Source organism: Hirundo rustica, chromosome 6 (genome assembly GCF_015227805.2).
Source record: "Hirundo rustica isolate bHirRus1 chromosome 6, bHirRus1.pri.v3, whole genome shotgun sequence".
NCBI lineage: Eukaryota > Metazoa > Chordata > Aves > Passeriformes > Hirundinidae > Hirundo > Hirundo rustica.
In genome coordinates this window covers 33,680,884-33,697,151 of record NC_053455.1, presented here as the reverse complement: position 1 = coordinate 33,697,151, position 16,268 = coordinate 33,680,884, and the positions used below count along the sequence as shown (strand labels likewise).

The 16,268-nt window shown below is 35.0% G+C and overlaps 1 protein-coding gene across 3 annotated transcripts in view; it reads right to left on the bottom strand.

Annotated features, from left to right (window-relative positions):
* FMN1 (formin 1) overlaps positions 1 to 16,268 on the bottom strand; it is a 173,234-nt gene that overhangs the window by 92,468 nt on the left and 64,498 nt on the right. For all 3 annotated transcript variants that reach the window (XM_040068119.2, XM_040068120.2, XM_040068121.2), the window contains one exon: positions 10,624 to 10,685. In XM_040068119.2, coding sequence (XP_039924053.1) covers positions 10,624 to 10,685 — 62 coding nt within the window. The remainder of the gene's footprint in view (positions 1 to 10,623; positions 10,686 to 16,268) is intronic.

The following is a 16,268-nucleotide window of genomic DNA, read 5'->3' as shown; positions in this document are numbered from 1 at the left end:
TTGGGACAAAATATAAACTAACCCCCCAGCTATTTCTTACTCATTGTCCTCATAGATCCATTAGACTCAGTATGTACAAATAAACTAGCCAAAGGCTGATAGTAGAATACAGTGGCACATGGAGTGATCCTTGTGTGTCCTAGACAGGGCCAGGAGCTGGACTTGATGACTCTCAGGGGCCCCTACAACTCAGCATATTCTATGACTCTGGGATTCTAATTCTTTCGCACTAGTGATAAGCTTCCAATGACCTCCGAAGTATAAGGTAACAAACCCACTTCCATTTTTACCACTACCAGAAGAGAATGAACAGCCATGCAAAGCAGATCCATGAGACAAAGACACTGTAGATATTTTCTGTTCAGGACCATGTATTTAAGAGACTATTTTGTACAAGATACAAATCACCCCTTGCATTATGGGCTGCACACAGTCCTATATTCTTTTAAGCTCCAGCATCTTCTCTTGCTGCTTTTTTTGGTCCTTCCATCTTTTTCTACAGCTGTCTCAATGTTCTGTGCTCTTTTCTTCACAGAGCGATCTGCAAGCTGCCTTAAAGTTTGCTTTCCTCATCCTGATTTCCTTGTGCCTGCTCTGTAATATTTCTGTCAGGTAACATTAATCTAGGTATTGTTTCCTGCATGTACATGTATCCTTCCTTCAGTCTTCATGGTTAAGAACTATCACCCAACCATTTTAGATTACACATATTAACTCACTTGGAGAACTTTTGTTATACAGTACATAGCTCACAACAGCTCATCTCTAGTTCTTTTTCTACAGCTGTCCTACATATATGTCACTTACTCAGATTAACCCACTTAAAAAGGGTACATAACTTCTCCTTAACTTCTAATGAAATAATCAGATAGAACTCTTGATGTGCCCTTGAAATGTTTTGGCAATCTTTCAAGATCCTGCGAGCATTATGAATCCAAATATATGGAAAAATATCTCTAATCATGGCCATTGTACTCCACAGCACACTCCACATTTATGGATCCTATTATGTCCACTCTATCACCCAATAAGTGATGTATTCTACTGTGGTCTCTGTGCCTACAGAGAAATCTCACAGGAAGAATTTAGATTTCAGTATCTGACTTATATTAAAAAAAAAAAAAAAATAATGCCTTGGATTCATTCTTACCACAGGCATATTTGCTAAACAATGTCATTCCTTGACCAAATGATAAAAAAACCTCTAAAAAGCTAGACTAAATAATACTTATTAAAGCCAACTACAACATGTGCTTAAAGGCGTAAATTTCAGGTTATCAATAAACATTAACAGTAGACAATTTAACATTTTATGTAGATTTTAAATGTTCGGTAGGTAACTTATAAAATTCCTAGTAATACTAAAGTTTCTCACCTGAATGAATGTTTTTAAAAATAATAAACCCATGAAAATATTCAACAGACAAAAACCAGTTTAAGCCTCCAAGTATCTCAGGCAGCGCTGAATTCCCAGAAAATGGAATACCACACACACTAGAATTTACCAAAAAGCAATGTACAGCCTGTTAAGCCATGCAAAAGGGAACAATCCTTGTAGAAAATGTTGATTCTTCCTAAATGTAAGATAGCTTATGCTAGGAAAAAGAAATCTTACATAATATGTAAAAATATGGGTATCCAGCTAAATTGAGACCAACCTATAAATTTCTAGGAAAATGTAATTTTGTGGACAACTGGAAAAATCTCTAAATATTGTTAAACTCTGTTAAACATTTGAATTCTGCAGAATGGAATGAGGTGACTCAGAATGCAACACACCAATAAATGTAAATTATATACTGTGTGCAATTTCTCTGAGGCTAAGATAATGAAAGAATGAAACCACACCATAAGCTAAAAATTAATTTGAAACTATTTGAAACTTTAGTTGAACTAGGACCATGAACAGTTAACATGCAAAATGCAAACATTCCTTTCCTATTACAAACTTTGTAGTTACTACCCTACTCTGCTTCTCACTTGCAGCTGCTACCTGAGTCTCAGGACAGCCTTAGTTACTATTTGTGCACAGATACAAAAACACTAATACCTGCTCTCTGCAGTGTTCAGAAGACCATATGCAAGGAAAAAAACCCTGAGTAATGCTAATAAAATACTTTCAAATACAATATGTAGAAATATAGACTGATAATTAAAATTCTATATGAATAATTTGTTTAGATGATATACTTGAGATAAGCTGCAGTATTTCTCAACTGCCAGGGAAATTACATGAATCATTATGTGGTGGGTTTTTTACATCTGGCACATAAAATGTGAAAACAATGCAAAAAAATGGCTGAAAACGAGATGAAGATGAAGTTTCAGTGACAAAAACTACAGAGGCAGTATGGATCCAATAAGAAAACTGATTGTAGTAGAGAGCAAGTTGTCTCTGATCTTGGGAGAATGTTTTTGGACACCTAACAGCTTTTTTATTACTGTGGCTGATTAAAATGAAAAGCCCTACTACTAAAATGTTCTTTTTGATGAGGTTTTTTGCCATGAACTATAGACCTTGCAGTCCAGTGGGATACAAATCCTTTGATCCTGTGCAGTCACATAAATTCAAAGTCGTAAACCAACATTGAATTTGATTTTATTAGTGTGGCTGATGTTGCCAGAATTGTAATGCAACCTTGTTTTTCTTCTCTTTTCTTCCTTTTCTTTCAGGGAGGGGATGGAAAGGAGAGTTTACTGTCAACATCGCTTCACCATATAAAGAATTAACTTCTCTGGCAACCAGGCTACAAGATCAGGCATTACAACAAAGCTTTGTAACTATATAGGAAAGCAATATATATATTGCTAAGTTGCAACTTATATAACCAATAGGAAATTATTTGGATTAAATAAAAGCTGAAGCAAAAAGCATTATTAGTAAAGCACATGGAAAACAGTAACCAAAGATAAAGTTACATATGTATAGAAGGATAATGAACAGCAATGAATACTTCTCAACGAGAATTATTCAGCTAAATAGAGCCACGAGAACAAAAAAAAATAACTCTACACTTTCATAAATTGGCATTTTTCATAACGAACATAATTTTTTGTCTAGAAGTTCTAGGAATTTTTAGAGATTATTACCCTCTCCACCAAAATAGTGTCCTCATGTGCAATCAAAACAATAAAAAGAGATTCTACGTGGATAAACAGAAATATAACGTCAATTATGGAAATCACTCTGTGTAAATGACACACCTACTGTAAACTGACGTATACTACATGCTAATTATACATCACCACACTGCTCTAGACATTCCTATTATAGAATTTGAAAAAAATATTGTACATGAAAATCTCTTAGAAAAACCAACTTCGATCAACTACTCAAAAGGGAGCAATCAGAACAAACATAATTTTATCTCTTTCCATCAATGCTTCCATGTAGTGCAGCTATGCAGAAACTTTCTCTTCTACAGAACTAGTATCTCATTCAGTGAACATGACAGGAGATATTCCTGGCAAAAGTTAAAAACTGAATAATGAAAAAGCAGCAAAGCTTTTAAGTCTTCTGCCTGATTTGTACTGAAATAGAAGTTATGTAAGAACAAAGCGTGGACCCTCTGAAAGAGACACAACACCAGTATAGTAAAGGCACAATAATGCTGACCTGGAAAAACAGATTCTACACTTGCTCAAACTGCAAAACTCCTGCAAGATGAGTTGCAAGTCATTTTAGTCAGTTTCCCTCAAGTACTCACCAATGATACATCTTTCACAAAAAACTATCTTGAGATTCTGGGATCCAATGTATAGTTGCAAAGTAAGTTAAAAATTAACTGTGATTAAACATATATGCAAGTGTAATCATCCTAACAAAGCTGTTAGGTCTGTGAATAATAAGATTACATGCCTATCCTAACATATACTGTAAAGTCCAGCTTATATTTAAAACATCCCGACAAATTAAAACCTCTGACAGTAGGAAAAAAAAGTAATGAAACTATTTATATTCAGAACAAATCTTGACTAATTGACCAACCAAAATAAAATCAAATACAGAATGGACTGTATTCATTGCAGGGTACATATTCTGGAGAAATTTGCCCACATATAAGTGAAACTTGTGATGCCCAGACCCAAGTCTTTGCAATCCATCTCCTACTGTTTTCTGCCCTAATTTCCAGGCTACCTCTTTTGCCCTTCATCTTGCCAGTGTAGTGTCTCAAGACTGCATGCCACAAGGACTGCCAATCCTAGCACCTCTACTCACTGTTTTTTACCTGAAATTGTACCTTTCATATCACGACACATATGGCCAGTTCTTGATGTCTGCTTTGCCTTACAGTGGGTTTCTTTCACACTGCCCAACCATCAATAAGGAGGTCAGGAGACAGATTTTTGTTTTGAAAGCATCTTCTGAAGGGTGATCCCCACCTAATCAGGAGTAACTTGTGGAAACCATTAATCAGTGGAACTTAGTTTTGACCCAGTGTTATTTTATAATACAACAACTTTGGTGGCTTTGTGGAAATGGCAATTGAGAGTTTGTTCAACACCAGAAGATGTAATCAATGATCACTAGATCTTCAAAGTCAAAAGCTGCTAAAATCTGGTCTTTACCGAACATGAGAAAAATTAACTTTATTTTAAAAAATTTAACTTCCGATTTCCCTTTAAATGTTCATCCTTGACAAATTTGTCCCTGTTCGACAACCAGGAATATTAGAACCAGACCTTTTATACAAGAGAATATTATGTATTTAATTCAGAAAAAATGCCTTACAACTACTAGATTTAAACAAATATCTGGTGTAGTAAATTTCAAAGTGCAGACAATTTTGGCAAGAAAGCATGGGGTACATATTGTCAAAATCAAAATGGTAACTTTGATGCTTCTTATTTTTTAATGGCTTTTATAGTTCAGTGATGACACTTCAATTGCTTTTTCTTCTATACAATTATTTCCTGTGTTACAGAGGTCTTCAGTATCTGTAAAAATAAAATGTCATCTTATTCAAAGTGTGTACTCCACTTTATCGTCTAGACTGCATAACATATTTACCTGAGGCAAGGTGACTTCCATGAACTATGAAAAAATGCAGCAGCTTATAATGAATTTTAAGTTTTGGTTTAGCCCTAATTAAGCAGAATATTTTCTCATGTGTCTAAATCTGAGTAGGAACTCAGTCTTGCTGAAGTTTTAATGCTATAAATTGTCCTGCTCTGTGCACATTTTAACTTCGTACTACCATGTCCATGGGCTGAAATAGAGTTAAAGAGATTTTCACTGTTTTCAATGCAGGGAATATGGTCTGTGGTAACGTCTTAAATAAACAGGAGCATCCTTGGATCAACATACGGAATAACAGCATTCTGCAGCTGACATGAAGTTTAAACAATCCAAGTCTCACAGCAAAACTGCATTAAAAATAACAGAATGGCAATATGACAAGTGACCGTACTGAAAAAACCCCACAACACCGTGAAGGAAGAATCTTCCAGGATATTCAAGCTATCTTATAAGAATATATTAACAATGTAAACATATTGTTTAAGGAAAATAAGGATGAAAAGCATACATTGCATCAAAAATATGACAAATGGGAAATCAATGAAGGAGAAGAAGGGTATTTACTTACTTTAAGTATTAGACCACAGGAGAGATGCCTAAAACATTATTAAGAACTTGATTATAGAGTATGATTTGAATATAGAAATTGTAATGTGCAAATTTTTAAAACTAAGCACTGAACTGGGGAATATCTTCACACAACATGAAGAATCATTCCAAGCTTCTTTTCTGAATGAAGATGAAATTGTCAAGTGGTTCCAAAGAGATTAATGCTGCTTTCCTGTAAAAAGTTACTGGTTTATTTCCCCTGTCCTTTGTTCCGTAGTTTACTTTACCTTCTCTAGCACTGGCTATGCAAATTTTTCAGTACAGGAAGATTTTTTTTTTTTTTCCCTGCTGGGATTTTACTATTTTAGGAAATGCAATCTTTAAAGATAATGTTGCTGCCATTGTCTCGGAGCCCCAGGAGTTCTGAAATCAGTATTTATATACAATTTCATAGGAGTTCAGTATCTTTTTTCTCGTAACTTTTATGCTTTTTTCAGTCTTTACATTTTTTCCTCTCTTGCATTGCAGAGAAGCTCCGCAGTGAACAGGGAGAATTCCTTCAAGAGGACAAAGTAACCAAGAAGATTCATAAAGGCACACAGTACACACACAGTGGTGTAACCATACATTTAGCAGCTGAAAGACTGAAACATTTCAAGTTAGGCAAGATTAGTATCAATAATTAACCACAAGCTGGGAGACCTTCATCAGTTCACCACATGGAAATGCTGAAAAGCCTGAACAGCTCATTAGGAAAGACTGACTAATAAACCTTTGCTGACCTTGGCTGCTCCTTTGAGCTGCAACTCCACCAGAGAGAGAAGCATACATGATACAGATTTTCTTCTATACGTGCATGCCGGAAAACGAAAATATAACAGAGAACACTCAAAGCAGCCAGCAACCTTATGGATGTATTTCATCTTGTAAAAGTCAAAACAACAATCTCAGCATCCTGAAGCAAAATCTTATTACAAAAAGTCAGCATATATCCACATATATTCAGAAGTTTTGGGTTTTATAAGTTGTGTGGCATACGAAAGCTTTCAACACTATTCATCATTGGACCTCCTTTCTCAATAGTACATTTCAAAACATAGCGACGTCTAACAAATCATGATATCCCTATCCCATGCAAGAATTCACATACGCACACACAAAACTGAGGGGGGGGGGGATATCTTTTTCTCCAGAAAGGTATAATAAAAATCCTTAAGAGCACCCAAGTCAGATTTCTTTCAATTTAATCTGCTCAAAAGTATTCCAGTTTGTTGTAATAGTCTACCTATAAAAAAAGAAGAATTAGGCAAATTAAAATGTTGTAAAATGTCTTAATTTGGTGTTAAAACATCCAATTTGTGATGTACGCTCTGAAGCTGAAATGAAATTTTATTTTACATCTAAGTAAAAGACATTTTAAATTGTCAAAATAAAACTGAAAACAGAGGTATTTTGGTAAGAATTCTGTCATAAAAGCTTTCAATAATATTCACCATTGCCTCCCACAGTTGAATTAAAACTTCCAAAATGTAGAGAGAAGCAGAACCTTTTGTTATACTCATGTTATACTCAAAGAGCAATGGAAGCATTCAAAAATGGAAGTATACCGACCATGAGGGAAAACAAATGGAAAGGTGAGAAGACAAAGAGACAAGGAAGGACTTAATAAGTATGAGACATGAAAACAGATTTGTAAAAGAATGAAATGGTCATCCTAGATCTTTATTACTTAATAAAATCTTAAATGTTTTTATGTCTTCTGAGGTCTCAGTATACAAAATAAAAAGAAATTATCTTTAAATTATCAGCTAATTTTGACTGGTGCTATGACTTTTCCTTTCACATTCCTTTTCCTTCCACATTTTTCAATGTTTTCTGGGGCACTTTGAGGCACTGGTCTTTAATCTCAATTTATGATATGAAATAGTTTTTCAAAGTTAAGGAAGTTCTTCTGTGAAAAGGAAATTACTTTCTACCCACTTCTACATTTCAGCTCTTAGAACCTTCACAAAAAAGCAAAAATGCAAACATTACCAAGGAGGCCACAAAGGTCACTATGAACACCTCATGATACATTCTTCTCTAAATGAGCCCAGCTTGTTCTTTTGTAATGTCACGGGCAGCTTTATACCAACTGCATTACCAGTCACTATTTCTTAAGTTTCAATGATACGTTTAAAACTGTGATAGATGCCACTATACAGGTATTTATTTCTAAAATCTGACACATTTTAAGAGATGTAAAAATAGGATTTTATTATATTAATATTTATTGAAAAATGTATAAGCTATAATTACTTTTTTATTAATATTTCTTACACTATATTACATGCATTATGTAATATAAAAACCTGAAGATACTAATATTCTCAGTTTAGAAGTATATAAAAGACCTAGTGAGCTGGTAGAAGCCTAACAACTTGTATCTGAGAAAAACACCCATGTATAGGGTACAGGGTTATCGGACTGCTAAGGATTTTCCTTTCATCTTCAAAATGCATCATTAAACTCCCACATAACTAAAGATGAAGGGATATTTAGTACCTTTGTTCTAAAGGGAACAAGGAGACATTAGGGAAAAACATAATTTTTTACTCATTTTATCAATTTAACTTACAGGAAATAAAGTATGGTGCACCCTTGTGCAGCTATGTGTTGGGTTAAATATTAAGCACTGCAGACAGAATACTGCCTTCAAATAAATTCCTTTCTTATAGAAGTCAGTAGTCTATTTACATTATTTTGATTTATGTTGTTGTCATCTACTCAGTTGGTTATTAGATGATCAAGATTTGGTTCTGCTGGACAAACACTAAGAAGGTGTTGACGGCTACAACTTATGGACTGAACAACTTCAATTCTGGTTTTATAATGTGCAATATAATTTCTGACCTGAAACTAAAACAGATACACAGACAGTGGGCAGGATGTCACCACCCTCAGCTCAGAAGGAAGTACGAAATGTGCACACCTTTTTGGAATTCTGAAAGGCTCATGTGACATCTAGTGGCAAGAGCAGGGAACACTTAATAGTACAGAACAGAAATCTTTCCTTATCTTTAAAATGTATTATTCAGTATTTTATAAATGTTAAGTGAAAAATACAAGAAATCCTCCGAATGCAGCAACAGCATTACCCTTCTTAGACAGTACTTTCATGTGGATGATTCAGTTGAATCATATACATTAATTAACCCTTCACGAGTTATGTGTTATGCAGGTTATGTAATAAGAGATGGTACAAGATTCATCAGTAATTGACTTGGTGTAATACATCTTGAAACCTTAGTAAGTATACACACTACATGACAAAAGTTGATTTAGAGTGACATCAAAAAAGGAACAAAGCTTCAAGTTTTGGTAATAACATAAAGATGGCAAAATAAAATACAGTACAGTCATTCACCCTCCCTACCCAGTGATTTTTGTGCATCTTTCAAGACTGCTACACTCATTGCAACTTCAGTCTCATACATGCATCATCAACCCCTACAAACCAGTGGTATGGGTAAAGCCCTGGCTGCACTCTGGGTATTCCGTATGAAGTTTATAGGAAATCAACACAGTCATAACAAATATTGAAGAATTAAAAACAATCTGGAATTCCTGCTGACATACTCAAGAACAAAAAAACAAACAAACAAACAAACAAAAAAACAACAAAAAAAAAAACCAACACCAACACGTATAAAAACAGTACATAAGTATAAACAGTACCTTCGTATAGAGCACTTTCTATTGCTAAAGAATAAACATATCACTCACTTATAAGCCACAATATACAGGTTTCAAGGGACAGAATCTACATAATGTTGCTTACTTTCACTTTCAGAGGACAGCTTAATAATACTTTGAGAACTTTCCTGTACATATACCTTCCAGAACTTAACATTTTTCTAGGCCTCTTAGGAAGAAAAAAGACTAAGGATCTCACTCCTAACTTTTTGCAGAGAAAGTAAGATAATGAAACCTTTTTTCATAAATACCAGATACAGAATTTGGGTCAGTTTGCAAAAGAGCTGATTGGGAGAAATTTCTGTCTGTAGGTTCCTTCAGTGCATTGCACAAAATCAGATTTAACCCAAGACTAGTCGGGATATCTACCATCATATTTTTCTGTTAGACCCTTAAAGAATAAAATGCAACAAATTATTACATTAAACCCTGACACATTTTACTCCCCCATTATATGTTCTCATTTAATTTTATAATGTAAATTCCAATACTTTGCATTACACAATGTGATCTGCCTAATGACAGTCAATGTATCAATCTACTGGATTATCAGAATTCCTGTGTTAGTAAATCTGTTTATCTTCCGTTCTATTTGTCTTAATGATGACAAAGGAAATACTGAATGTTTTGCAACTGATGACCCGTATACTAACAATTTAGCACATGAGCCTGTATTAGTAGCAGCTATACTTAAGAATGTATCATAACTGATGAGAAAAAGAAGACCACAGCTAATTTTAACTAGGGGTGATCACCAAATTCAGTTATACTGCCATTTAAGTTCCTCCTTTTATGATAAATACACTTTCTTGTAATATTTCACTTTACTTACTACAGCCAAGGGAAAGTGAGGTCTAATACTAAACTGTGTTATTTAATTTTGACAACTAGTTGGTCAAGTTTACACTTAAAAGAGGAGACACCAATACAGAGTGCTCAATACTAAACTTCAGAAAGTCTCACACATGCTTATTTTCCTGTTAAAATTACAGAAACCTGCTTCAACAGAAGTATATTTCACTGAAATAGAATAAGTAGTTGAACACCAGTACCAATGCAAAAATACTGCACTGCTGTGTTAGCAGGAAGAATTAAATAGAACATCAATAAGGAGAACTACAAAGAGGAAAAAAAATAAAACTGCTTTTGGACATCATTTATGAGTGCAGGTATAGATTTTAAACAATTTTAGCGGAGCTGGCAGAAAACAACTTTAGAAAGAAAGAATTAAATTCTTGATAGAAAGTGTATGTTTGCACCACTTAAATCTGTAAAATGCACTAGACAGGGAAAGAAAGTAAATAATTACAAAAGTATACCTTTAATGTTTCAATTTCTTCTTTATGTTCCCTCTTTAAATGCAGAATGGCAGCTTGGTACTCTGTAGAAATAAAAAAGGTACATTCCCTTAGTCAGAAAACAACGTGCCATCTTCAGCATAGAATATTTCATACAACACCACTAGGTCCAGAATGCTGGTATCGGTTCTCAAATAAATGACCTTTTACAGGCGTGACGGGAAAGAAAATCTGAACACAGTAATTAGCTTTTTTTTCTAAGACCACATGACCAGATTTTCCGCAGTATTTCTGAGGGAAGAGGAAAAAGCAGAAGTCTTCCATGCTGACAAGGGAAAATGGGGGAAAAGATATGACAGACTGAAATAACAAAAGGAAACTTTAGTTTTGCTTAATTTTGCAAATAAATGCGGAACTGATATAGGATATTATGACGTGCACATGCAAGCACACAAACCCCCTCACCTGAATTCTAAAACAACATGCATCAAATACAGCGATTTAAATGGAACTTCAAGCATACATCACTATACACAGTAAAATTGGATAAAACAGCAATCACAAATACAAATGAAGACCTCAGAAAGTACCAAACAGTGAGATACAAAGAATTCTTTCTCTTAATTCTATCATACGGAGATTAGTTACAGAGTTTAAGTACAGAGTACTGTGCATGAGATACAGGATAGGTCTTGCCTAAACAAGCAACTGGAGTTTGTTCCCAGATGATCAAAGTCCCACTTCTATCGGTTTTCAAATCAAAATTCATCCAAAAGTGTGTTTTCAGTTTTCTGCCTCCTCAACTAAATCCTAATTTAAACAACATTTGAAAATAGCCTGAAGAATTTAAATTTTACTGTCAACGGTCTCTAAGACTAAGAAACTTGTATGATCAATTCACCAGAAAAACTAACAAAACAGCATTAAAGTATCAAAGTATGGACCAAAGTACCAGATCAGTAAAGTATTCCAGTGCTTTGCTGCTCTTTTACTTTTCTTTTAATTTTATTTTTCTCTTCAGAGCACATGAAGGAAAGAGGAAAGAAAAGGTAACTTGATCACCACCCTGAAATGTGCATGACATGTAAGGTTTAAATGTAAAGCTATTTTTTCCAAACACAGGTGAAGTTATATTCAAGCAGCTGAACTGATACATAAAATCAAAGTGAAAAGAGATCAATATTTTACAAAGCATAAAATAAAAACCTTGGTGATTTCAGCTAGCATCTATCTAAACTTCTCCTTGCCCTCTAACAGGTCTCTATTTAGAACTTTCCAGCATGGGAAAATTGCCTGACTGCTCTGCTGGAATCAAAACCGGTTAGGTCTACAAACGTTTAGATTTTCTGCTGTTAATTCCTTTGCTTGGTTGATATTCCCTCTGGATACAGGCTCTGCATACCCATCCACCTAAAAAGGACTTAAAACAGTTGCCTCAGGTCCCCAGAAGAAGTTGTGACCCTCCTTGCACCTCAGCCCCTTAAGCACTCGGTTTGCAGGGCATGAACCCTACAAACGTCCTGACTTGAAGTTTAGCTCTTTAAGGTCACATGATAACTGAAGCAAATAACAGGCTTTGAAAATGCTCCTAACAATCAGTTCTTAGTTTGACTAACAGAAGGATACAGATCTATCTTAACAAAAGATCTACTTTCTATGCAGGATTGCCCAATGATTAAAATTCTTTGAGATTTGGGCAAAAGAGTCATAATTCACCTATGCTGACATAGACCTGTACCAGCACCAGAAGCAGATTTTTCACCATGTCTACCCTTTCCCAATCCTTTGTTGCTTATTTTTTTATCTTGGCACAAATGTTTGTGCATTAGAGAATGATGGAAGAACCTTTACAAATGAAATCTAACACAGCATAAGAATTTTAAATTTTTTTTAACAAGTATATGTCATTGTTGGCACGTTTCTCATGGCTTCTAGCTGAAAGCTTTGAAACAAGTTCTAGAGATTGTTTTGTTTAAGCTTTGTTCTGAAGCAGAAGTAAGACAGAGAGTGTCAATTTTTTTTATGATTTACTTATTCCTTAAAAATATGCTTAGAAAGTACTAAGAATTAATAATCAAAACTAATTTCTTGAAACACTGCTACTGCATAAAAGTCCATGATAAACTGATATACTGTTCCAGATTTAATAGATTGTCTACTATGACATAAACTGACATTTAACAGCATAAACTTCTTTTGGTTCTTTCTACTGTTATATTATTTTTAACTAGAAGAAACTACCTACTGGATAGAAGCTGACACGCAGCTAAGTCCTTTAATTCTCAATCAAATGTTTATTTTTCTGTACAAGATACTGTGAAAATCACATCACAATTATATTGTCTTGCATAATATAAAGTAACTTATGTCCATTCCTTTTCTATGTTTTGTGAGGTCAGCTTAATTTAGTATACTTGTAAACAGATAGTTAACATTTTAAGAAAATAACCTTTATACAGAGATGGCAATCAGAATCATTAAAATGCTGAAGAAATTTGACTAGAAAAAATAATTGCATTCATGTAATTCCAAAAATCATTTCCTTAACACACTGGCAACAGAATAATAAAGTCTAATTATGAAGAGCATTGGGATGCTGCTTAGAGGGGTAAAAATCAAAACAGCAAAGTAAAAAACAGTGACATTTTAACGGAAGGGAACAAAATATAAGCCAGGCTTTATAAACTACTGAATTATTAAATTCCATTTCACTCAAAAAACCCCACAAAAATTCACATAGACTACACATAAAATCCAGAAATACCAATGCATCACTGAGTGATTTCTCTAGGTTAAAAATTAACAGTGCCAGAGTTTAAGAAATCTGATATGGCTCTGTGTAGCCAGCCTGATTCTCACATAATCAATGTAACTCATTTGGCCTCCTTCATCAGGGCACATGAACACCTTAGGGCAGCTCTCAGAGGCAGCCCAGGTACAAGGCTGCAGATGAACTGCAGGAGCCCCCACTTCCCGGTGGTGCCATACCTTAAAAACCTTCCAGACTGACACGGAAAAAAGCTTCTAATCACAAACCACAGAATGGCTGAGGCTGGAAGTGACCTCTGGAAGCCATCTGGTCTGCACTCCCACCTCTCCCAGAGCTGTTTGCCCAGGACCATGTCCGAGCGGCTTTCGAATTCCTCCAGGAATCTCCAGCCTCCTCATCTTCTCTGGGCAACCTGTACTAGTTTCTCAGTCACCTTCACAGTGAGAAATCATTTCCTGATGTTTGGCCAGACCTTTCTGTGCTTCAATGTGCGCTCACACTGATCCTGATACCATGCATCACCTGGCTCCCTCATTTTTACACTCTGCATTATAGGTCCAAGTTGATCCTTGTATTACAAGGTGATTCTTTACCTAGTTTGTGCAGTGTCAGGAAGGCTGCATTTTATTAAAATCACAGAATCACCAAGATCAAGTCCAATCTTCAACCAAGTATCTCCATGATGATTAAACTGTATCAAGAAATGCCACATCTGGTTATTTTTTGAATACTTCCAGGGATGATGATTTGTTTCAATGCTAAACCACTCCATCCTAATATCCAAATTGAACCTCCCCTGGTGCAACTTAAGGCCATTTCACTGTATCCTATCATTAGCTGACTGGGAGAAGAAACCAACCCTCAGCCACTACCTTCTTCCAGGTAATGAGCAATAAGGTCTCCCCTGAGCCTCCTTCTCCCCAGGCTAAACAACCCCAGCTCCACTGGCTGCCTCTCACAGGACTTACATTCCAGATCCTTCCGCAGCTTTGCTGCCCTGGACACACTCAAACACAAATGTTTTGCCACAGCCAGCGGATAACATTCTGATGAGAGAATGCTAAATTTGCCTTCAGGTCTTTCCTACTTATACTAACCTTGTATCAGCCACAAGTTCTCAAGTCTTGCTTTTCCAGTTCAGTGCTATTATTTTATTCTAGTAATCTCAGTTTTTAGTATAAATTTTTATTTTAATACAGTTTTTGGTGTTACCTTTCTCCTAATGAATAGCTCGCAAAATGGTTTTTGATAGTAACATATATATTTTGCATTTCCTTGTTCAACTGTATGCTCTTATAAGGTACTTGGGAAAAAATAAAACACAGTTTTTGAAGCTACAGACTACATAATTGTCATGATCCTATTCTGTCACCCATTGATACAGTCAATATTAGAAAGTATTGTAACTTCCAGTCACACTATATTTGGTTCTGCCTACATGCAACTGCAGTAAAAAGTAATTCTAATCAGTATTTTATTTGATTTTTAAAAAATTACTTTAGCATTGAACTTTGCAAAGACAGAACCAGTGCAAGCAGGGTAACATTCCTTCCCTAACTATCATGTTTGGTATCAGTCTGCAACATGATTTTAAAGTAAGTTCTCAATATGGATCATATAAAGATAACATTGATAAAACGATCAGTCCATCAGGAAAATATATTATTTTCTTTATCATTAGGTACTATAATATTTGAAATACTCCAGTTAAAGCCTGGAATTGACATCTACCCAAGCAATAGACTGCAAGAAGAAGATAAAATCGTGTTTTAACCTGTAATATCATGAAACACAGTATGCAAACAGATAAAAGAATTGTTGTTGAAGCACAATAGAAAAGCTGAAGCAGCAACCTCAAACAATTAAAAAAGGGTGAATAAGGAAGATGGACATGACGTGAACAAAGAGCTTAAAATGCTGTACGGCATCAGACACAGAATTTTCTATAGAATCACAAACATCTACAGTGTGAAACAACAGTGTCACACATTGTGAAACAGTGGACAAATGCCTTTTAGACATCAACATCTGCTAGAGAGAAAACTGTACAAATGCAGAGAACATTAGGGGTATATAGGTATGACCCCAGAAAGTTTTATTCATGTTCTCTTGAACAGCAACTTTTAAATTAAAAAGTACCTGGAACCCAGAAAGTTGACAGATACCAAAACATACATATGGGGAAAAAAGTAATGCAATACAGAAAAGGTGCTTATCTTGATTAAGTTATACAAAAAGCACAATCTTTTCAGTAGCCATTGCACTTCACGAGTTTTAAATTTAAAGACAAAATAACTTGAAACAAAGGAAGAGATACACAGTATATTGGGCTAATTTTTAAAGCAGTGCATTTTCTAAAATTTTGGCCCTGAAAGCTAATCTTGCAAATAAAATGTATAACACAGGACTGCTTGAACCCACCCTTAATAATCATAAAAACCAAGTATCTAAACCAGCAGAATACTCTAGTATTCACAGGCCTTTGGTATCTGAACATGAGCAAGTCCATCAATATTTACTGTCTCAACTGCTCAGCTTTATTCTTTTTCCTGACCTTTTAGGATAAACATGGCAACACACCCATAGCTCCTGTGAGCCCATTTGGGACTAAGGTTTCTACAGAAAAAGCTGAGCTAAAATACTTAAGTGCTAAGGATATTGAATGGACTGTTTAGTTTCAGCTGACTTTAAAACACTCTGAATTCCCAAATAAGTACACCTCTAATCCTTTTAGTTACAAATTCAGATGATCTTCAAAATCTGAACCATGTATCTGTAGGATCAGTATTGTTAACTGTGTTCAAGAAGGGCATAGGAAGAGATGAGTGGTAGAGTCTTGTTTTTCTGTTCCACAAGCAAGTCTAAGATGTTGTTTACTTATTTGTTTCATTAGGAT